We start from the raw sequence: 24,158 nt of genomic DNA, 5'->3' as shown, positions 1-24,158 counted from the left end.
TCTGCTACCCAGCACTCTTGAGCTGTCACCAGTCCTGGGGTGGTTCTGATGCTCACTTGAGTTTGAGAACCACTGCTTCTCTATCCCTCTGGCATCCATTTTCCAGAGGCTGGACCCTTTTAATAAGCAAAACACCTATCTTACCAAACAGAGCTGATGGTCTGGTGGGTAAGATAGATAATCATCAAATAATTATACTAGTGGATGTATCATTGCAAACAGAGATGAGCCCCATGAAGGAAAGCAGCACGTATAACAGAGGAGTTGGAGACAGCCTGTGTATGGGGGAGTGGTGGGGCTGCCGCTGTAGCAATCTGGGGAGACTTCCTGGAGGAGGTGGCAGATCCTTGGAGCACTGAGATTTGCACGCAAGCTACACGTTCTCCCGTATTTGTCGCTTTAATTTTTTGACATCAGCCACATTTCATACATACCCTGGAGTGTGGCCTCCCTCCTCTAATCTGGGAGCTGCCTCTAGTGAATTCTGCAGTCTCTTTCGGCAGGACCTCATCTCCAGTTTCAGAAATCACCCCACTGGACTGCCCTTCTCTCTGTGCCTCCCATCCCCATTACCAGCATATTGAAATTTGAGCGACAGTTTCACCTTCATTGTTCGTTGAGTTAGGCTAATATTAGCTGCTATTTTTCTACTGTCTTTTATGAACCAGGAACTATACGTGTTCTATTCTTAATTTCCCTCCCTCTTTGTCCTTTCTTCTTTTCCCTTTCTAAGCTCTTAGTTTTTTTTCCTTTCTTTTCATAAAACGCAGTAAGAATGGGCACAGTATGAAATTCCTCCTTCACCCCCCCCCACTTCTTTGCTTTCACTTTCCTCCTTGGTAGGGGGTGGAGGGAGGGATGTCTCGCAGCTAATCAGTTTGCAGTAATCAGATTATCCTTTGCTTGGGCGTTCCTGGCCCCCTTTCTAGGCAATTCTAGAGAGGCTGTGGTTAGGAGCACTAGAGTCTGCAGTGCCAGCGACCTTAATATCAAGTCTCATTCTGCTACTTGCCAGCAGAAGACCTTGAGCAAATTCCTCTGTTTTTCCATGCCTCTCTTTTCTCTTCTGTACAATGGGTGTACAAGCCAGAGATCTGTTGTGGGGTGGAATGAATCGATATGCATAAAATACTTACAGCAGACCTGATCACAGTGATTATTATTATTGATATACAACTACCTAAGTCTCTTTGCATTTTTAAACATACTTAGGGTCATACTGCACATACCATCTGCAACCCTTCCGCCCTCCCCACCTCCCTGCAGCACATCCAAATCAGGCACATTCTTTTTCATCTTCCCCTTAGGAAGTACTTTAACTACTATTTAAATTTTGTACAGTACTATTCGTTTTTAAAGATGTATACGCTCATGTAATCCTGACCACAATAAAAATATAAAATACTTTCACCATCCCCAAAAGTTTCTTTGCAAGGACATTCTTTTCTAACGGCTGTGTAGGCATTTTTATTTAATCCTCCTCCCCAACTGATGGGCATTTAGGTAGTTTCTTTCCTTTAACTTTTAGAACAGTGGTCCACTGAACATCTGTGGATGCACCACGTTATTTTGAATCCTTGCACAAATCTCTGCAGAAATCTGAAGCTTAGAAAGTGATGTAATCCACCTAGCCTCCTGCTGCTCTCCCAGGAATTTGGACCCAGGTCTGCCTGAATTTTGTGCTTGGTTTCTCCACTCATACTGACCAGGTTCCTCTTCTATTATGTTACTGTTTTCCCCATTGTAATTAATTAGTATTTTATGATGAGTCATATTGAGGCTATGGCAATTAATAGCCTCACACCATTTCTTGCTCTTAGTTTTTAGTGTCTGTTGGTGATCCTTGCCTGAATCAACGACTTTTACAATGTTTGCTCGATGATGATTTTTCTGATTCCATCGTTCCTCCCTCATTTATTAATGTCCTGGTATCAGGACACACTGCCCCTTTGCCCTCTTCATTGAGTCATTTAGGTATTCACTCATATATCACCATGAATTCATGAGTTCCTATTTTATTAGTGTTATTAAGATTTGTTGCCATCATTTTTAAAAAATATATATATTTTTATTGAAGTATAGTCAGTTTATGATGTGTCAATTTCTGGTGTACAGCACAATGCTTCAGTCATACATGAACATACATATGTTGTTTTCATATTCTTTTTCACCATAAGTTACAAGATACTGAATATAGTTCTCTATGCTATACAGAAGAAACTTGTTTGTTTATTTTATATATAGTAGTTAGTATCTGCAAATCTCAAACTCCCTATTTATCCCTCCTTCCCGCTCCCTTTCTGCCCTGATAACCATAAGTTTGTCTTCCATGTCTGTAAATCTGTTTCTGTTTTGTAAATAAGGGCATTTGTCTTTTTTTTTTTTTTTTTTTTAGATTCCACATATGAGTGATATCATACGGTATTTTTCTTTCTCTTTCTGGCTTACTTCATTTAGAATGACATTCTCCAGGGCCATCCATGTTGCTGCAAATGACATTATTTTATTCTTTTTTATGGCTGAGTAGTATTCCATTGTATAAATACACCACAGCTTCTTTATCCAGTCATCTGTCAATGGACATTTAGGTTGTTTCCATGTCCTGGCTATTGTAAATAGTGCTGTTATGAACTTTTGGGGTGCATGTATCTTTTTGAATTAAGGTTCCCTCTGGATATATGCCCAGGAGTGGGATTGCTGGATCATATGGTAACCCTATTTTTAGTCTTCTGAGGAATCTCCACACTGTTTTCCATAATGGCTGCACCAAACTATTTCCTACGAACAGTGTAGGTGGGTTCCCTTTTCTCCACACCCTCTCCAGCATTTATCATTTGTGGACTTTTGAATGAGGGCCATTCTGACTGGTGTGAGGTGATACCTCATTATAGTTTTGATTTGCATTTCTCTGATAATTAGTGATATTGAGCATTTCTTCATGTGCCTATTGACCATGCATATATCTTCATTGGAGAATTGCTTGTTTAGGTCTTCTGCCCATTTTTGGATTGGGTTCTTTGTTTTTTTCTTATTAAGTTGTATATTACCATCATTTTTTATTTTGAGGCTCAGATTGTCCTAGATTCGGCCAATAGAAGGCCCTTCTCACAGTGACTTTTGTGTCCTCTGGACATTTTCCCATCATTTTTGGAGCACTTGCCTACTTTCTGGCATTACAAGAAATTCCAGGCTCATTTGTTATTTTCCCTGTCCCTACCATGGAATCAGCCATTTCTCCCAGAAGTCTTTGCTCTTTTTGCTGGAAGACTGGTATTTAGAAACCAAGGTCTGGTGCGATGTGTGCTTATGCTCCTGGGATATTATGGCCCTTGGGTCCTCTCAGAGCAGGCATGGATGTGTACACTGTGGATCCATACGTAGTTTACACCTGTGTGTATGTGTATACATATATTTTTTAATATATTTGACCACAGATGTCAATGCAATAGGTACCACAGGGTTGGCGCCAGCCCTTTGTATATTTGTAACTCCCTTCTCCAACAGTGAGGGTGCCAGCTCCCACTATCTTTGGTATATTTACCTATTGCACAATCTCCTGTGTAACCAGACTCCTGACCTTGCCAGCCACCTGTTGGCCTCCAATCCCATAGGCCCCCACCTAGCCTGGCCATCTTCCCTCTTGGCCCCTGCCTGCGTGGGCCACCCCCTAGCAAGGTATGTACTCTTGAGTATCTCCTTCTGTTCTGTTGGCAGTTCTGTTTGTGAATGGACCCACAAAGGGTCATTTGGTGAGAGAAGACTCTTGGAGGATGTGGGCCAGCTGCACTGGCCACAGCGCTGAGCTTTGCTCAGCCACCACCACGGGAAGCGGTGTAGGTTAAGAAGCACTGTCCTCTATAACCCATCACTGCTCCTTTTACTGCTTCCCCCTTAGGCGGTCTACATCTGCTGTTGCCCCTGGCAACCACCTGCCACTCCTGCCCCCTCCAGCCCTGGCATGGCTCCCAGCCTCTGGGGGCATTGAGATCTTCCAGGTGCTCAGTGCCATGACCCATCTTCCTTCCCAAACACTGTGCTGGGCACTTGGGTGTAAGTTGGATAGGACCAGCCACTGCCCAGTGGAGCTCACGGTCCAGTGCTGGAGGTGGACAAGTGAGTCAACAGTGTGCTGGGCATTAGAGGACAGGGAGTCTCGGAGCTCAGAGAGCCAGGTTCCTTCTGGGACTTTCGGTAGATGATTGATGATGTGTCAGTTTCCTCGGGCTGCAGTAACAAATGACCACAGAGTTGGTGACTTAAAACACACAGCTTTGTTCTGTCGCAGTCTTGGAGGTCAGAAGTCTGGCGTGTGTCTCACTGGGTTAAAATCAAAATGTCAGCAGGACAGCTTTCCTTCTGGGGGCTCTAGGGGAGAATCTGTTTCCCCGCCTTTTTCCTGGTTCTGAAGCCTATCCACATCCCTTGTCTTGGGGCCCCCTCCTCCACCTTCAGAGCCAGGAAGCATATTACTCCAACCTCTGCACCTGTTGTCATGTCTCCTTCTCTGCCTCTCCTGCCTCCCATGTGTAAGGACCCTTGTGATGACATGGGGCCACCAGGATAATCCAGGATGGTCTCCCCAGCTTCAGAGCCTCAACTGTCACATCTGCAGAGTCCTTTTTACCAGGTCAGGTCACGTATTCACAGGTCCCGGGGATTAGGACGTGGTGTCTCTGGGGGCATTACTGAGCCTCCGCTCCCCTCTGCGCTCACCACTCTCTCGCTGTGCCACTTGGAGGACCCAGAAAGTTGTGTTTTTCTATTTTCTCCCATTTGTGCAACACAATACCCACCAGAAAGTGTTCTTGTGTTTTTATAGAACATAGACTGAAAGGGCTGGCTCAGGAATCAACCAGTGCAGCCATTTCTTCATCTGTAGGACGGGGATAAAAGTCTCCTCCACCCTAAAGTGCTGCTATGATGATGAAATGAGCTTGTATCTGTTGAATGCTAAGCAGGATGTCTGATATCATAATGTTAGCTAGCTATCTGCTGCTTCATTAGCATCGATTGTTGGAGCCACGGTTGTGTTTCATTGTCCTCATGATCTGTTAGCTGCTCTCTGCGCCCCCCATCATTGGCCATCTCCTCTTGTCTGCCTGACTCCTAGAAAGACCTGGGGGCACCTGCTGCCTCAGGGCCTCAGCCCCACCCTTCCTCCAGGAAGCAGAAGGACCCTCCCTGCTTGGGCTCCCTCAGCTCCCCTGGGGCCCCAATACTTCCTACCTGGTACTTGGCCCATTGGTCACGGCCACTTCTCTCCTCCAAGATGGCGGCCCCTTAAAATCAAGACCCAGGGGGTTGTTATTTGAATGCATCTCCCAGCCAGGCATCCTCAGCTCAGTTCCTGCTGTGTATTAGAATCGCCTGGGGCTTTTAGGAATCCTGATGGCTGGGGCCCCACTCTGCAATTGGCCTGGGGATAGGCCACAGCACGTGTATTCTAACACGACCCCAGTGGTTCCCTAACTCTGCGGTGCATCAGAATCCCCTGGAGAACGTGTTAAAATACAGATGGCAGGGCCCAACCCCAGAGATTCTGATCCATCTGTCCAGGATGGGGCCTGAGAATCTGCATCTCTAGCGAGCTCCAGGTGAGGCTGAGCTGAGAACCACATGTCGAGAACCTCCAGACTAAAGTAAAACGATAAATCATAGAAACATGCCTTGGGAGAGACTGGTACAGAAGTCTCAGAAAGAGGAAGTGTTTGCATTGAGTGAGGCTCGTTTGCCCCTCATTTTAAACATCACCTCCTTCGTGACACCTGGCCCATTGTTCTTGGGTTACTGTGACCCTTACACTATTCCCCTCCCATTTCATTGATCCCAAGAACTACATCCACCCAGATTACAAAATCCTCAAAGGATTTTGTGTGGTTCCCTGGGCCCCGGGCTGTCTCTCTTTATAGAGGAGGTGTCCCCGTCCTAGCGTTGTCATGTGGGTCACAGTTGTCTCTCAGTTTGTTCCTGCCTCGTGTTGCAGATGTCCAGAAGATATCCAGCTGGATTTGCATTTCAGATAAATGTTGGATCACTTCTTAGTAGTCATGGGTCCCATGCAGTGTTTGCCAAGTACATATACTGAAAAAAAAAAAAAAAACATTATAATAGCCTGTAATGAAAAAGAATATGAAAGGAATATATATGTAGACATATATAATTGAATATCTGTGCTGCATGTGAGAAATTAACACACCACTGTAAACCAACTATAATTCAGTTTAAAAAAATACCCCTGAAATCCTTAAAAAAAAAACAGAACAAAACAGAAATTTACTCTCTCACAGTTCTGGAAGCCATGATCCCAAGACCAAGGCAGGGCCTGACTGTCCCTAAGGGCTGCAGTGGAGACGCTGTCCGTGCCGTTCCCTTAGCTCTGGCGTGGCCGGCGGTCCTGGTGTCCTGGGCCTGTAGAGGCATCACTCCATTCATACACTGTCTCCTCCGTGTGTCTTCACATCTCTTCCCTCTGTGCGAGTCTATCTTTCTGTCCAAATCTCCCCTTCTTATAAGGCCACCAGTCATATTATTTTTTTCCTTCCAGTTTTATTGAGATGTAATTGACATACAGCACCATATACATTTAAGGTGTACAGCATAATGATTTGACTTACACACACCATGAAATGATGACCACAGTAAGTTGAGTGAATATCCATCATCTCATATTTTTTCCTTGTTATGAGAACTCTTAGGATTTACTCTTAACAACTTTCATATATAACATACAACAGTGTTAATTGTATTTATCATGTTGTACATCACATGCCTAGTACTTACTTTATAACTGCAAGTTTGCACCTTTTGACTGCCTTCATGCAATTCTCCCTCCCCCCACCTCCCACTTCTGGTCACCCCCAGCCTGGTCTTTTTTTTCTATGAGTTTTTTACTTGTCTTTGAAGTTGTTTTTTTTTTTTAATTGAGTTATAGTCAGTTTACAATGTTGTGTCAGTTTCTGGTGTACAGCACCATTTTTCAGTCATACATAAATGAACATATATTCATTTTCATATTCTTTGAAGTTTAATTGACCTACAACACTATGTTAGTTCCTGGTGCACAACTCAGTGATTCAATATTTCTGTAAATTTCAAAACGATCACCAGCATAAGTCTAGTTACAATCTGTCACTGTGCAAAGATATTACGTAATTATTGGATGTATTCCTCACCCTGTACATTTCACACTTGTGAATCATTCATTTTGTAACTGGAAGTTTGTACCTCTTAATCTCCCTTACTTATTTCTCTCCTCTCCCCCAGCCTTCTCCTGTCTGACAACCGCTTATTTGTTCTCTGTATCTGTGACTCTGTTTCTGTTTTGCTGTGTTTGTTCATGTGTTACCTTTTTTAGGTTCCACATAAAAGCAAAATCATACAGTGTTTGTTTCTGTCTGACTTATTTCACTGAGCATAATATTTTCAAGGTCCAGCCATGTTGTTGCATAGCAAGGTTTCATTCTTTTTTATGGTTGAGTAATATTCCATTGGTGTGTGTGTGTGTGTGTGTGTGTGTGTGTGTGTGTGTGCATGTGCGTGCGTGTGCATATGTATGTGTGTGTATATATATATATCTCACATCTTCTTTACGCATTCATCTACTGATGGGTACTTAGGTTGCTTCCATATTAAGATATCTTTTTTGAAGGGACAGAATTCACCCCATAACAAAGCATATCTTAGCACTTTTTTGAGGCTGAATCACATTCCATTGTATGGATGAAACATGTGTCTTGTTTAGCCATAATCTGCTGATGGACCTTTGAGCTGTTGGGAATATCCATGCACACGTTATTTATTTGAGTTGCTATTTTCAGTTCTCTTGTTCACATACCTGGGAGTATGTAAATGGCTTTCACTTACAGAAGGCAGTTGGAGACTGGGGGCCCTCCCACTCTGGGCTCAGATCTGCCCCCACGGTCATGGTCAGAGTCACTGAGGTGTCAGTTTCCCGCCAGACCCTGCCCCTCCCCTTACCCACACAAGCCTCTTTCAGCCACTTGTCTGCCTCCCAGGGACGTGAGCTTGGACAAACCAGGAGTTCCTGAGAAAGGGCGGGAATTCCTGCTAGTCTTGTCCCACAAGGCAGGGAGAGCAGCTTCCTTTGATCCTTTTTTCCCTCTTGTTCTGGATTTGCATGCATGTGTATGTGTGTGTGTGGTAAAATGTATATAACATTTACCATCTGTACTGTTCTTTTTTTAATAGACTTTATTCTATTCAGTTTCAGGTTTTTTAAGTGCACGGTTCAGTGGCATTAATTACATTCATACTGCTGTGTAACCATCAGCACCATCCATCTCCAAAACTTTTTCAGCTTCTCCAACTGAAACTCTGTACCCATTAAACACTGACTCCTCACTCCTCCTTCCCCACCCCTGGTGACCACCATGCTACTTCCTGTCTCTCTGAATCTGTCTGTTCTAGGTGCCGCATGTAAGTGATATCACTCCAGTATCTGTCCTGTTGTGATGGTGTATTTCACTCAGCATACTATCCCCAAGCTTCCTCCATGCTGTCGCAGGTGTCAGAATTGCCTTCCTTTTCAAAGTTGAGTCATATTTCATCCTGTGGTTAGACCACCTTTTGCTTATGCATTTTTCTGTTGATGGACCGTTTTTTAAAAAATCGAAGAATGGAGAAATTATTTGAGCCTGGTGTCAAATGCAGATCAAAGAGGATTTCAAAATAATAGAATTCAGTTTCCTCCCTGTAGTTTCAGTGTCCACTAAAAACACAGATTCAAAAAATGAATTATTAAAAATTTAAAAATTAAGAAATAAAACCACCCAGATTCAAGCATTTATGTATCTTTTAGACCCACTTGTGGAAGCTTCAGCCTCTGAGAGAACATCAGGGAGTATCATCCCCAGCAAGACAGTCACAGAGAGAAGGCGTGGACTCCGGGGTTGGGGTCACCACAGCTCCTGAGTCCCCAGGATTCTTTAGGCTGCTGGTCCTTTTTGGAATATTTACTAAATGCACCTGCCACGTGCAAGGCACAGTTACAGAGCTGGTTGTTTTCTTCATCTTCGAAACTACCTGGGACAGATCATCGTCCCTGGTAACAGGGCTGGTCAGTGACAGAGCAGGATCTGAACCCACGTCTGTGTGATCCCTACCTCAGTGCCCCCTCTGTTGCATGGTGCTTCCTGCTCTTGAGAATCCCAAACAGAGCTGAGCTACCTGAGTGATGCCACCATCACTGTTATTCCAACCATGTGCCAGAGGCCTGGTCCCCATGGCAGGTCCCAGGCCAGCATTTACTGGGAGTTCACAGTGGGTTGGGGCTGCATCAAGACCTGTCCATGCACACACCTGCTTGATTCCACAAAAGCAGGACGAGGTAGCCATCATCACCCCCATTTTGCAGACGAGGAAATTGTGATCAGAGAGGTTGTCACTTGGCGGTGGTGACACGCTGGCAAGTGGAGCTGGGCTGTCTCCCTGGCAGCGCTGACAGTGAGAATAAACTGAGGCTTGTGGCCGAGAGCGTATATCCGGGTGTCCATGTGGTGGAGCTGAGTGCACATGCATTTGGGTTGGTGGCCTGAGCTCCGAGCCACAGATACTGGTGGAACAGCCCCTGTGGACCAAGCCCTGGTCCCGCCTTCTGGAGGGGCTGCGTGGTGAGCAGAGGAAGACATTTGAGTGATAATCACCTGCTGGTAACTATGTGAGTGATAGTTGTGTAGAGGCCACCAAGGAGCCGTCCATGGGGCTGAGAGGGCAAAGCAGGTTGACATCTGGGAAGATGTCAGGACAGGACAATCATCCGTCTCAAAAGCAGGAATTTCCTTCCTCAGCAGTGTGGACACTTTTGTTCCAAGTCATTCCTTGTTGTGTTGGGTGGTGGGCTGTCCCGTGCATTATAGGCTGCTTGGCAGTATCCCTGGCCTCTCCCCACGAGATGCCAGTAGCATACCCCTGGTTATGGCAACTAAACATGTCTCCAGACACTGCCAAAGTCCCCTGGGGGCAAAACTACCCTTGGTTGAGAACCTTGGATTGAAAACTTTGGTTTGGCAGCTGAGGAAAAGTGCCTCTGGGCTTCTGCAGGGGCATTGGAGCACCCATTCCTGGGGGACCCATGACTCCTCCACTGTGCAGTAGGTTTTTAGCTAGCTATGCTGCTGCCCAGCTCAAGAGCATGGAGGTGAGCTGGGGTCTGCTGCAGCCAGATTGAAGATAGTTGTTTTTTTATCCTGGGAGCAACTGGAGTCTAACCAAATGTTTTAAGCACGTTTTGTGTATGTGTACGTGTGTGTGTGTGCGCACTTGAGAGACAGAGGGACAGACAGAGATGAGAAGACGGGGGAAGAAGGGAAGACTGGATTTACACTTTTCCGGGTCACTCAAGATGCTGCATTAAAAGTGAATTGGGTGTGGTCATGGCCGGAAAGAAATGGTAAGACTTGGAGAACAGCCAGGTGGACAGGTCCTATGACCCCGGTCTGCCTCTGTCTGTGGTGTGAGCAGGAATTGAGCACTTTATTTGGTACGACTCAGCCAGATCTTAAGAACAGAAAAAACATCCTGTCTCATGCTTTGATGCCCATTTCTCTTGGAAGTGGATCTCCCACCATGAAGAATGTACCGTTGACTTAAGGAGCACTCAGGAGGGTGGGAGGAGTCTGTTGAATGATCTGTGCAATCATTGCCTACTTCCTGGTCACTGGCACAGTGAAAAGCAACCTCAGGAAGCAGGCATGGTTGGCAGTGCATTTCTAAGCAGAGGAGGCATTTGGGAAATCCTGGTGGGGATGGAGTGGGGTTAGGGGGAGGGCTGGCCAGGAGTAAAAGGGAATTTGCCATTTCTGTTCCACTGAAGGAAGAGGTTACTCAAGGCCTCTCCTCTTCCTCCTTCCCAGTGCCCAGGAACATGTTGCAAAAAGGCAAAGATGATTATCATGTCCTGGATATCAGAATACTGGGAATAATTTTGCAAAAGTACTTAGCATTTTCTTGATTCTGAGGTCTCCTCTGTGTTACCATGTCCTCCCACACCCTCCAGATGTTTCATATGGCTCCCTCCTGGGGCCTGCCAGACCCCCCAGAACCTGGCTGGGTTCCCCTCTTTTCTTAGGTTATTGCGAATGTCTCATAAAACAAGCTGCAATACCACCTGACATCATTAAGGGGCACCCTCCACAGGCTGGTGCATACTTGGCTGAGAATGACAGAGGTTCAAGGTCCAGGGTTCTAAATCTATCAATTGTTGCCCTGCTCTGTCAGCTTTGTGAGTTCCAATTCTATTAAATAAGTTTGCTTAAAAACAGGTGCAGTTACAGCCAACAACTGGAAACTATCCATCACAGTAGAACAGATAAATCAGTTGTGATATGCTCATTCAGTGGAATACTATGCAGCCATGAAAATTAGCGAACTATCACTACCCACAATATCATGCATGAATCCCACTAACAAGCTGGAGTAAAAGAAACCAGACACGAAAGTGTGTATAGTACATGGTACTGTTTACCCAAGTTTCAAACCCCAGCCAAACACATCTGCGGTGACAGAGATCATGACAGCTGTTACCCTTCAAATGGGCAGGTAGCACGAGGGAGCTCCTGCTAATGGCTGTTCCTTGATTTGCAGGCTGGTTATGTGGGTCACTTTGTGAAAATTTGAGCGGTACACTTAAGATCTGCCCACTTTCCCTGTGTGTATTATTCTTTAAAAAAGACCTATCCATACAAAACCAATTTGCCTAACAGCATTTCTGCTTTTTTCACAGATTGATGGACCATGTGAGTTGAAAGCCATTGAGAAAGAAAAGACAGTGGTTGCTCTGCCACCCAAGGAGGCGAGCAAATGCCACCGAGAGGATTTGGCCAAAGCATTTTACGTAAGAATTGAATTTGCATGTGATTCCAGTTGTGGTAAAGTTTTTAGGTTACATAGGAAGCAACAGCATCCTGAAAACAAATTTAGAATTCTGTCCTATAATACATTTTTATCATCACTGTTAGAAAATATTGTGGATGTTGGACCATTTCGATTTCCCACCAGGAATGGAATCAACATTAATGTCAATGGTGCTAACCCTCCAAGCCCTTTCTTGGAACCAGGATCCTCCCAGCACTCTGTCCGAATCTCTTGATGTGGGGACCAACCTGGTCCACAGCAGCACCGCCAGCATTGAGTCCAGGTGTTTTGACATCAAAGCTTAAACACTTAACCATCCATGATTTACACCCTTCATCCTTTATAAACCATGGTGTTGCCGATTACTGAAACCAAATTCTCCACAGTTTCTCAAGTGCATTTGAATTCCTGGCCAGTACAAGACAAAACCCCAAACCAAAAAACCATTCCCACGCCCTGAGGCTCACCTCTGAGGCTGAAAGTCTTTGCTTGCTCTGTTTTTAATCATCTTTACTTAGAAACCTGAGCAAGCATGATGTGTGTATGTACTCAAAATCCACCACACTTTGGAAAAAGCAAATAGACGTCTACTAAGATAAAAGGGCACATGCCACAATTTCAAGGAAGTTGGAAGGCAGTGTGCCATGCCAACCTTTTCTTGGAAATAATCTAAAAGTCCGTCTAAAGTCAAGTCCTGTTTGTTTAGTATTTGGAGAGGGAAAGAAAATACTTTTTCCTTGCCAAGACATTTTCCCCTGCATAGAAAAAGAGCTTGGTTATCTTTCTCTATTCAAAAGAATCTAGAAATCAGTCCAGCTTTCCCCACCACCTCCACTGCCTGATAGAGCTTTCTTGTCAACCTTTTGAAAAACAAGGATGCCTTTGCTAAAACCAGGACAACGGAGTTTCCTTACATAATTATTGACTCTTAAAGTTAGCTACATTTAATGTTCGTTTGTATAAACAGCTTGAAATTGTATCTGGCCCAATGTATGTATGATGTAATAATCATTTAGCTGTCATTGTTTCTAAGGGTAGGCCTTTTTTTTTCTGTTTGTTTTCAGCTGTGGTGAAATACACAGCATAAAAATGACCATCTTAACCATTTTTAAGTGTACAGTTCAAAAATGTGGAGTTTTTGCACACCATTGGGCAACCTATCTCCAGAACTCTTCCCATCTTGCAAAAATGAAACTTCATATCCATTAAACACTGACTCCCCTCTTTCCCTCCCCATCTGCTAGCAACCACTCTCCATTTCCCACCCCTGTGAATTAAACTCCTCTGGGTCCCTCACATATGTGGACTCATGCAGTATTTGCCTTTTTGTAACTGGCTTATTTCACTTACTATCATGTCCTCAAGGTTCATCCATGTTGTAGCAGGTATCAGAATTTCCTTCCTTTTTAAGGCTGAATAATATTCCAGTGTGTGTGTATGTGTGTGAGTGTGTATGTGTGTGTGCGCACCACATTTTGCTTATCCGTTCATCCATCGATGGACACTTGGGATGCTGCCACCTTTGACTGCCATGGATAACGCTGCTATAAGCATGGATGTACAAATGTCTCTTTGAGATCCACTTCCGATTCTTTTGGCATATACACCCAATTTGCTGGGCCCTGTGGTAGTTCTGTTTTTAATTTACCAAGGCACCTCCACACTGTTTTCCATAGCAGCTATGCTACTCTACATTCCCAGGCCCATTTTTCTAAAGACGAAAACGTGCGTTTCTGCAACTCCAGGTTTCCATACTACAACTGCACACATTGAAATGTAGGCCCATGGCTGTCTTCTCAGCAGTATCTGAAGGCATAGAGGGCAGGAGTGTGGTCTAATTAAAAAAGAATGGGACTGTGGGTTTCTCTGTCTCTCTGCCCCTGTTAACCCAGGGTCTTTGAACCAGTCCCTCTCCTCTGTGGACAACCCCCCCCCACCTCGATCGTCATGGAAGTGGCTGGCTGCTGGAGTGGGAGTTCTGTGACTGGCCCATCGTGAGCCTGTGCTTGACTTCCTCCTCCAGGTGGATTTACAGAACGGGCTATCAGAGTTCTCCGTCACGCAGCGCAGGCTGGTCCACGGCTGGAATGAGTTTGTTGCCGATAACACGGAACCCATGTGGAAGAAATACCTCGATCAGGTAGGACTGAAGGTGTCATTCTTTGCGTTCAGCCTGGGAGGTGAGGCTGGGGGGAGGTCGCTCATTGTTTAAGTATTGATTGAGGGTGTCCTCGGACAGGTCCCAGGGTGTGGGGCAGCTATACTACAAAGTCAAAGAAGGCTTGCCCCATTCATTTAGCCGGCAAGAGGGGTCCCTGACTGGCCAGGCAGCCCTGGCCCTGAATAATAGTTGTTACATTCATAGAGGGTTTACCATGTGCCAGGTATTGTGCTAACTGAATACGTAAATAAGTCGGTCTTGACCTACTTAATCTCCCTCCTAATCCCCTGTTTGAGATGAGGAGGGTGAAGTACAGAGAAGCTGAAATATGTCCCTAGGCTGTGTAGGGTTGCCAGATTTAGAAAATAAAGTTACAGGATGCCCTATTAAATTTGAATTTCAGATAGGTAAACAAAGAGCAGTTTTTTAATGTCTCCCAAATGTTGCCTGGGTGGGTTGGACCTACTTATCTTATTTATAAAAAAATAAAATAAACATTGTTCCTTGTTTATCTGAAGTTCACATTTAACTGGATGTCCTGTAGTTTATCTGGCAACCGGGACCCAGAGTCACACGGCAGTAAATGGCACTGCTGGGAAGTGAAGCCAGGCAGCTGGCTCTGGAGCCCCTGGCCCTTTTACCCCTGCCATTAGTGCTGAATGCTTGTTGCATGAGTCAAATGCCTGGAAGCTATTGCAAAGAAGGAGAAAAAAATGAAATAGACATGGCTGCAAGTTCCAATCTAGAAATCAACACCCCCACCACTGACCAAGTACCAGCTCAAAAAGCCCCAGTTAACAGGCAGAATTTCCCAGACATCTGAAGCCATTCAGATTGCCTCAGTGTCCCCTCCCAGCCTTTTGCACCCTTCCCATCCCTGACACCTCCCTTGCAGTCTAACTCCTGGGCAACCTTGGGCTTCAGCTGCCTTCCTGTGGCTCATGTTTAAGGCTTTCTTGATTGGTTAGTTCAGGGATCAGTCACACCCCTCCTTGCAGCATCCTCAACCTCCAGTCTCCTCCAGTCTCCACCCTGTTCTTTAGTCAGTTCCCAGTGCCCTGGGGATGTCATTCATTGACGCATTTTGGCACCAAAATAGGCTTCTAGGAACGCAGGTGGCTCTGGCCAACCTAGAAACTTCTTGGAACCTCAGTGTTGGGAAGAGGCAGCAGAGGCTCCTGGAAGTTGGAGTTCAGGGAAGGAGCTGACACACAGGCTGTGAGGGACATTCTCCCTTCTGGAGCAGGGCCTTGGTCAGTTCTGCCCTGGCGGCCCCTTCCACAGGGACCTGCTCACCTGGAGACCCTTCCTGCCTCTGTCCTGTCAGAGCCTCACCCTCTAGCCTCCTCTAGCCTCTGGCCAGGTCTTCTCCAGAAATAAAATCTCTTCAGTTTCTAAGAACAGGAAATAAGCTTATTCATCTTAACCCTATAAGTTCAGGAATCCATCTGTGGGAGTCCTTGTGGGACTGGAAGGTACTGCCCAGTGGCCGTGTGTTCCCGCCCCTGATGAGCTCACTTATTAATTCTTTCTGTTCATTGAGCACCTGCCACTTGCCAGATGCCGTGATCCTCCTGTCTGTCTCCTGCAGTGACAGGGAGCTCACAACTTCATGAGGCAGCCCTGAAGTCCACCCTCTGCTTTCAGATGGCATGTCATTTACATTTTTAAATCGATGCCCTTTTCCTAACCTGTGAACTCAAGTCCATGATCAACGGCTCACGCCGTCCCCCAAAATGAGCAGATGGTTTATTTACATATTGGCATTTCCCCTGGAGAGAAGCCTGTCGCTAACTGAATATGGTCCATCTCAGAAACTTTGGTGCAGGTTTCAAGGTTTTGTGGGAAGTTCTTTTGTGGGTTCCCTGGGGTTGACTCCCACCAGTGTGTCTCAGACATGAGCCCTGGGGCTCCCAGGCACACTGGCTTTGAGGTGCGATTCTTTCTGAAGGTATGATGCCCCCCTCAACTCCAGCCCAGCTCCGCCCCAGCAAGGACCATGGGAAAGCTTACCCTAGGGCCAGCTTGGATCAAGAGCCCTGACAGTGGGGCTGTTTTCTGGAACTTGGGCAGCCATAGTTCCTCCCTTTGACTAGTGTTTATCGTGTGCCTTCTATAATCTATAATCCTACTCTGTGCCAGCCACTGGGCAGATTACTCTCCTCTCATTGTCATCTTTAGTCCTTCCATCAGCTAAGAGAGCCTGGAGGCTTGGAGAAATTGCTCGAGGTTTCTCAGTGAGCTAATGGTGGTGACAGAGCTGGAATTCTGTCAGATTCCTGAGCTCTTACCTGCCACCCCATGTGATCAGGCCCCATTCTGGCACATGGAAGGACTGGGGACACCAGGATGAATGTGGCCTGTGTCCTTAGGAAAATTTCTAGCAGAGGATAGTGACAAATAGATAATTTGATACAATCATAGAAAAATTGTAGCTAAGAAGGTGAAATGTCTTTGAGTTGCTTAGTCTTAAGATTCAAAATTGATGCTGGGCTGACCACAAAGTGCCCTGTCCCTTGTTCAGAGAAATTAAAACATGGCAGTTCTGGGGTGAGAGGTGTTAAATCCCTTCATGTACCACACTGGCATGATGCTGATAAATCACACATCTGATCACATTTCCCTTTTTGCCTTTGCTGCTGGGAAGCTCAGAGCCAAATATATGGCCCCCATTTAAATAACCATTATTTTCTTTTTGATACTCTGACTCTCACACCGATCCTGACCTTTGGTCTGCTCTCTCTGATCCTGTTTTTCTGTGTTTATGTTTATGCTTCCTTTCCCTGGTCTGTAACAATTAAAATGTGTGAAATGAGGAGGCAGATACAATGGTCCCCCCTTACCTGCAGGTCTTCAGGCAGAGGAGACCCATCAAGTGGTGGTGGTTCTTCTCTACTAGCCCTTGGATCACTGTAGGGTCGACCAGGAAGCCCAGCTCTCAGTGAAGAGCTGACGCTGCTACCTGGGGGGGGAGCCAGGTCTCTGATCTCCACAAGCCTAGAAAAGAACCACCACCCTGTTTCCATTTTTCAGTTTAAGAACCCCCTGATCCTGCTGCTTCTGGCCTCTGCCTTGGTGAGTGTCCTTACGAAGGAATACGAGGACGCTGTCAGCATCGCCTTGGTGAGTGCGCCACGCTGGGGACGCACCAGGCTCCCAGACCCGGCTACCCAAGGGGCTTGCTAAATCTTTGCTTATCTTTGTTATGCAAGGAAAAAAGTTTGGATGTAGATTTTTTTAAAAAATAGAAAATACAGCAGAAAGAAATCCACATCCTTCTCTATCCCCATGTGGGGTGTCCGGGTTACTTGGCATCCCTCTCTTGGGGGATACCTGGGTGGCTTCCAGTTCTTTGCTTGGAAACCACGTTGCCCTGAACTCTTCTCCCATCCAGGGTGGAATTTCTGGATCCTGGCTGTGCATGCAGTACAAAGAGTAACTTCTCATAATCGTTACCCAGCAAGAACCACGGGACACCTTTTTAAAAATATGTTTTTTTACTAAGGTGAAAAACACATTAAAATTTGTCATTTTAAAGTGAATAATTCAAGGTCATTTACTACATTCACGATATTGTGTAACCACCACCTCAGTCTAGTTCCAAAATATTTTCATTGCCCTTAAAGGAAACCCTGTACCCACTAAACAGTCCCTCCCCATTCCTCTGCCCACGAGCCTCTGGAAACCACCAACCTGCTTTCTACAGATTTACCTATTCTGGACAGTTCAAATAAATAGAATCATACAATAAGTGACCTTTTATATCTGGTTCTCACTGAACACCTTTTGATGACTTTCATTCCTCCTTCCTTCTTTCTGCCAAGTGCTGTCCTTTAAAATACAAAAACACTCCTTCCATGCAATGGAATTCAGTGCTTCTGTTCGAAAGCCTGAGGCTAGATCCACACCTTCTGATGTGGAGTGATGTTTGCTATCTGTGGTTGAGATGAAAGATTACATCTGCACTCTCTGATCCTGTGTTACAAGTATATGTGCAGGAAAATCTAAAAGGATACCCCAAAATGTGAACCTCTGGGTGGCGGGATTTGGGATGCTTTATTTTGGCTTGTCTGTTTCTAAATTTCTGCACAGTGCATTTATTTTGCAAGAAGAAAGGAAATCTATTTTAAAAGACGAGATCTTTCCTCGCCTTCCATGGGCTCATTCACCCACTCGTCGGGCAGCTGAATGTTAATGTCCCCTCTCCTTTGCCCCCTAGGCGGTGCTGATCGTGGTCACTGTTGCCTTCATCCAGGTGTGTATGTGTGTCCTGAGGTCCCGGGTGGGGTACTCTGGACTGGCGGGAGGCCCCACCCTTGAACCCCATGCTCTCTGTCTTCCTGCCAGGAGTATAGGTCAGAGAAATCTCTGGAAGAGCTGACCAAGCTGGTTCCTCCAGAATGTAACTGGTAAGTTGAAGACCCCCCTGGGACTTTTTGGTTCATCAGAGGAGCCAGTGGGCTGGTGACTTCGGCAGAAGTTTTGCAAACTATGAATCCTTGGTGGTGTGATAAGGGAGAACCATGTCTTACTGGGGGTTAGGAAACCCAGTCTCTGCCCTCCAACAAATTACTGTGTGTCCTTGGGCGTGTCATTCACCCTCTGGGCCTCAGCCATCACTGGTGTCTAATCAGGGTGCTGGTCCTGGGGGCTGTGGGTGGCAGGAATGGCTTTTGGGAAGAGGATGGACCATCTGTGATGAAGTGTGCAAAATGGAGTGCCCTTTTCCTAGGGAAGGCATCCCGAGATTTCACTGGATTCTCAAAGGGTGGGCTCAGAAGAGGCTGAGAGGCAGGGCCGTAACAAGCTGAGGCATTGGAAATCTGCCTGAAGCCAGGTTAGGGGGACAGCTTGAGAATGAACTCATGGACATGTCTGCTTAGCACAGTGCTGTCCAACAGAACTTTCTGGAATGGTCTGTCACCTACACTGCCCAGGATGGCATCACTAGTCCCATGTGGCTCCTGAGGACTTCAGGCGAGGAACTGAATTCTTCTTTTATTTAATTTGAATTTAAATAGCCTCACAGGCTAGTGGCTGCTGACTGCGACAGCTCAGCTTAGAGCATCCACAGGGGCTGCTGCCGTGGGTGAAGGCAGAGGTGGTACAGCAGGGAGAGTGTTTTAGCCTGGCTTTTTCTTGGTTGAATTTGTAGCATACTGGTAATCCATGAGTTACTCCCCTTGTAAACATGAAACTGTCTCAGGAAAGGCCCAAATCTTCTCCCTCACCCCTGCTGGCATCCACTGAGGTTGTTTTAAAGCTGTGTGTCTGCTCAAAAGAAAGTAACTGGAAGTATCTTGTGATCTGAGTCACTTCAAAAGGTACTTTGGGGGTAGCTCTCTGTGTTCTGAAGGATAATTTGGGAGGAAGAAACTTAATGTTTATTTGCATATATATATATATATATATATATATATATATATATATATATATATATATATATATATAATGTGTATTTGGATATATATATTTATGGCACAACTGAGCCCAGGGCTGGGGGAGAGAAGGGTCAAGTGAGATAAAGTCCCACCTCTGAAAGAATCCACAAGCCAAGTGTGTGTCTGTGGGTCTGTGGGTCTGTGTGTGATACAAGGCAGAAAATAGTAAATAACAAAATAGAGACCAAAAGAGGATGCTGCAGAAGCATGAGAGAGGGTGAGTCAATCCTAGAAGGTTCACTAGGGGCAGTAAAAATGTCTGGGCTTAATGATCGGATAAACAAGGCTGTCAAAAATCCAGGCATGTGACATGTGATGTCATCATAGAAGCAAATGGAGACATCAATGATTTATGGGACTTGATGATCTGCTCTTAAGTTTAAATATCAAGTCTTGGCCTTTCAGGTGAGGGGTATGCATTATTGATGTCCCCGGAAGTCACTTCTGAAAGACAATTTTACTTTAAAAAGCAGCAGAGGCAGGCAGCCTGGGAGAGTTGAAAGAGGGCTTGAAGATAGATAGCCTCACCCCCAAGTCTCCGCCACCCACAGCACAATTTGGGAGAAACACCTGCTGTACAGACCCTTCCTGCTTTACCTCCACCCTTTGTGCATTTATTAAATATTTATTAAGCACCTACTGTGTGCAGGGAGAAATCGTCCCAGGGCTATACTGATGAGCTAGATGGAAGACCTTGCCTTCCAAGCACTCACATTCCTAACAGGGGAGGCGGATAATGAAGTGAAGGAACAAGATGGTTTTAGAATGTGGCAGATGTATTAAAGCCAGAAAGACCCCCACCCCCAAAACCCAAGGCCACACAAAAATTAAAATAAAACTTCAAGGAGATGCATTAGTGACTGGTGGAGGAATAAGAACAACCTTAAATAGCTGGCTGGCAGGCCACCCTGATCTGACATTAAGGAGGTGCTGACATTTAAGTTGAGGCCTGAGAAACAGCAGGAGCCAGCCAAGGGAAGAGCTGGGGAAGAAGAGGTGTAGATCTGATAGATGCTCTTGGCTACAAAAAAAAAAAAAAAAATAGAAAATACAGCTGCACAAACCACAAGGAAATTGTATTGTCTTATGGCAAGGGATCTGAAGTTGGGGGACAGTGGTGTTTAATTCAAAATGGCACTGAGGACCTAGTACTTTTATTTCTTTACTCTGCTATCCTCAGCTTGTTGACTTTGTTCTCAGGCCTGGTTCCCTCATGGTCCCAAGATGGCTGCCATAGCTCCAGGCATCACAGCCAGACATGAAAAGTTCCAACAGAAGAAGAGGCCATCTGAGTGTGTGCATGTGCATGTGTGTGTGTGTGTATACAGAGTGAGAAAACCTTTCTCTTGAGACCCCAGCAAATATCCACTCATGTTGTTGCCGAGTCCAAACTCGTTCTGCTCACCACACAACAGGCCAATAAATCAGGAGATGAGGTGTTGGGGCAAGGAATAGCGATTCAGAAAGCCAGCAGACGGAGAGGATGGCAGACTAATGTCTTGGCGAACCATCCTGCTCTAGTCAGAATACAGGATCCTTTTATACAAAACCAACCAAACAAACAAAAAAACCAAGGGAGGGGGTGTGGTTGATTGTTGCAGTCTTCTTGTGCAGGCATTCTTTGTTCTTGCAGCCGTCCCCATGGGCCAAGTCATGGTGTCCCTGTAAACCTCCAACAAAACAAAGGTTATTCTCTACTACAGTGTCTCCTAGGCTAGTGTTGTAGGTCATGCCTATACCTACACCAGTCATGGGCAGGGAATGGAATCACCCTGATGGTCTCAGTCAGTCAGGACCCACCTCCTGGAGCACCTGGCTGTGGGGAGAAGGGTGTGGATCTGAATAAGTTTGAATTTTGTTAACTGGGAAGAAGGGAATGTCTGCTCCAGCACTTAAGGTTGGCAAAGACCTTGAGACTAGAAAGAGCTGGGTGTGTTCAAGGCGTGTGGGAGGGTGGGAGCAGCAAGAGGCTGGCCCATGTTGAGAGGCCTTAGCAGGGCCTCTGGGTTTGACTCCAAGGTCATTGGAGAGGGTTTGGAGCAGGAGGACATTTTGATCTGATTTTGAGTTTTAAGAGCTCTCTGGCTCCCACATGTGGGGTGAATTGAAGAAGGCCAGAGAGGAGGCAGGGGTCCAGTTGAGAGGTTACTGAGGTTTGGACGATGGGCAGAGTGTGGTGGGATTCAAGTCAGAGCCTGTGCACCAAAGCACATCCCATCCCGAGGCTCTACATTTCCTGAGGCTCTCCAGATAATCCTGGATTCTCAAGGAAAGGTTAAACCAAGTTCAGAAGGACCTGTTGATGGGGGTAATCTATTTTATGATGGCCTGGAGCAACGGCTTTTCTGGCACTTAAGATGCTCCTTCTGGCTCTGAGAAGGCTGTGCCGGCCCTGAGGTCTTGAGACGGGCTCTGCACACCAGAGTGGCGTGTTCTCTGAGGACTGAAGTGCCACTAGCTGCTGGCTCCATTAAGGAAGCTCTAGAACCACTTCTCTCAACCTGCAGAAGCTTCTGGAGGCCATGGGGCCCAGCCTTGTTTCCCGACAGGGTGAACAGTCGCCCCGCTTTTCAAATGAGGCCCAGGATTTCCCAGAAGCCATACACTTTCCCAAAAGTCGTTCAGGATACGTAAAAATTTTTTAAAAAACCACAAAAGCACAAGGGTTTGTCCATAACAGAAAGAGAAAGTGTGTTTGTATAACCTTTACTCAGATTTATCAAACTGCATAAAATTGGGATGTCAATATGGATTCTTTTGCTTTTTCCCATTTCATTTTTTTAAAAATTTATACATATATATATATATATTTTTTTTTTTTTTAATGGAGGTGCTAGGGATTGAACCCAGGACCTCATGCATGCTAAGCACACGCTCTACCACTGAACTGTACCCTCACCCCTTGCTTTTTCCCATTTCAAATGCAGCATAAGAGAAGGAAAGCTCCAGCACCTGCTTGCACGAGACCTGGTTCCTGGAGACATTGTGTCTCTCTCCATCGGAGATCGGATCCCCGCGGACATCCGTCTCACAGAGGTGAGGGGCCCCAGACCCTGGTCCGCTGGCGAGGCTGACACTTAGCTTATCAGAGGCAGGGGTCCTCTTTCTGTCTCTCACACATGTGTACACATGTGCGCACATGCAGATGTACGTGTCCACAAACAGGAAATTAGCAAGCAAGCTAATTTCAAACACAAAGCTCCTCCCATTGCATTTCATAATTGATTTATTCTCATATAAGTATAAGCCTAACAAATTTTGGCTATGTGGTCTAGTTGATAGCAAACTGCAGTGGCCAATGAAACCAGGGTGGGGCTGAGGAATGCGGGAAAAGTTGCTTCCAGAAAAGGGCCCCACTGATGTCAGAGAAACGTGCTATCAGATTGTTTAATGATGAGGAGGGGGACAACGAGTAAAGCCAGAAAAAGTCACACAAGCTTTTGCAGTAGCGCTGTGGGCGACACCAGGTGTGGGGCAAGCTCTTTCTCCCACCTTGGTGGGTCGCAGAGTGTCACAGCTTCATGGAACATTTCCCAAGTCTCACCAGATAATCCTGGATTCTCGAGAAAAGGTTAAACCAAGTTCAGAAGGACCTGTTGATGGCGGTAATCTATTTTATGATTCCTTCCAATAATGCCTAAGAATTGTTCAAAGCTTTTACTGGTAAAGGTTTAAGCCCAAGTTATCTGCCTGATTTATTTATTTAAGGAGGATGCGTTCTCAGGATCAAGAGTCGTCCGCTTTTTGAAGGGTGGCCTGGAGGTGGGGGGATGGGGAGAGGCAAAGAGGCCGGGAGCCAGCCCCTGGGCTCTGGGTTTACAGCATTCCTCATCAGCCTTTGAAGTGGTGGCAGGGTCTAGAGGGCACTCCGGCTTTTAAACCCCTCTGCCCCTGACTTTCAGACATCCAGGCCATTAGGGACGAGGGAGATGGTGGGAGCAGGGTGAGCAGGAGGTGTTCCATCCCAGAATGGATTCCTCTCCCCGTCCGCTTCTCCCTGCACCAGCATTTGGCCTCTGACTCTCAGTCAAGGACACGTGAGTCTCATTAGAGAAGCCATTGTCCAGTGGCCAAGCCTCACCTGCAGGGAAGGCTGGGGAAGCCAGTCTGACGTTGTCCACACCTCCCCGATGCCCAGGGCAGGGCCCCATGCTGGGCAGCCAATGAGGAGGACACATGTCTACCCCCAGGTGCTAGAGAGAGACAGTGCAGTTAAGGTGGTTAGTGCATTAGCTGGGGTCGTAGCATTCACAAGCTGTGTGACCTTGAGCAAGTTACTTAATCTCTCTGTGCCTTTTTCCTCATCTGTAAAATGAGATGATAATGCTCATAGGGTGGTTATAAGGATTAAATGACTTCCCAGATGCCAAGTGCTCAGAACAGTGCCCAGCACATGTGAGTGGTGGTGCATGGTAGAGATCAGAGGAGCCTGGGTTTCAAATCCTGGCCCTGCACCTCCCAGCACCTCTCAGCACCTCTCAGCTGGGAGGAAGGGACTGGCCTCTCTGAACCTCTTATTCCTCATCTATCAAGGGAGTTAACGTTCATTCCTCTCCCATGGGGTTATCGTGAAGATTAAACAATCCAAAACCTGCCACCTGCTCTTGCAGTGCCTGGTGTGGGGACAAAGTCACTGAATACCAGCAGTTGGTTTTATCATTTATCATTACTGGTCTCTACAATGG

General features: G+C 46.0%; 1 protein-coding gene across 6 annotated transcripts in view; it reads left to right on the top strand.

The window, feature by feature from the left end:
* The window catches only part of ATP2C2 (ATPase secretory pathway Ca2+ transporting 2), a 75,165-nt gene that overhangs the window by 21,219 nt on the left and 29,788 nt on the right, over positions 1-24,158 (top strand). For 5 of the 6 annotated variants that reach the window (XM_074370333.1, XM_074370332.1, XM_074370334.1 and 2 more), the window contains 6 exons: positions 11,741-11,851; positions 13,895-14,011; positions 17,066-17,155; positions 18,252-18,287; positions 18,380-18,441; positions 22,401-22,509. In XM_074370333.1, coding sequence (XP_074226434.1) covers positions 11,741-11,851; positions 13,895-14,011; positions 17,066-17,155; positions 18,252-18,287; positions 18,380-18,441; positions 22,401-22,509 — 525 coding nt within the window. Of the gene's footprint in view, positions 1-9,999; positions 10,409-11,740; positions 11,852-13,894; positions 14,012-17,065; positions 17,156-18,251; positions 18,288-18,379; positions 18,442-22,400; positions 22,510-24,158 lie in introns of those variants that run through there. The other variant, XM_074370336.1, reaches the window with a different exon arrangement.

This window comes from Camelus bactrianus, chromosome 9 (genome assembly GCF_048773025.1).
Source record: "Camelus bactrianus isolate YW-2024 breed Bactrian camel chromosome 9, ASM4877302v1, whole genome shotgun sequence".
Lineage (NCBI taxonomy): Eukaryota > Metazoa > Chordata > Mammalia > Artiodactyla > Camelidae > Camelus > Camelus bactrianus.
This window is presented reverse-complemented; position numbering and strand designations above follow the sequence as displayed.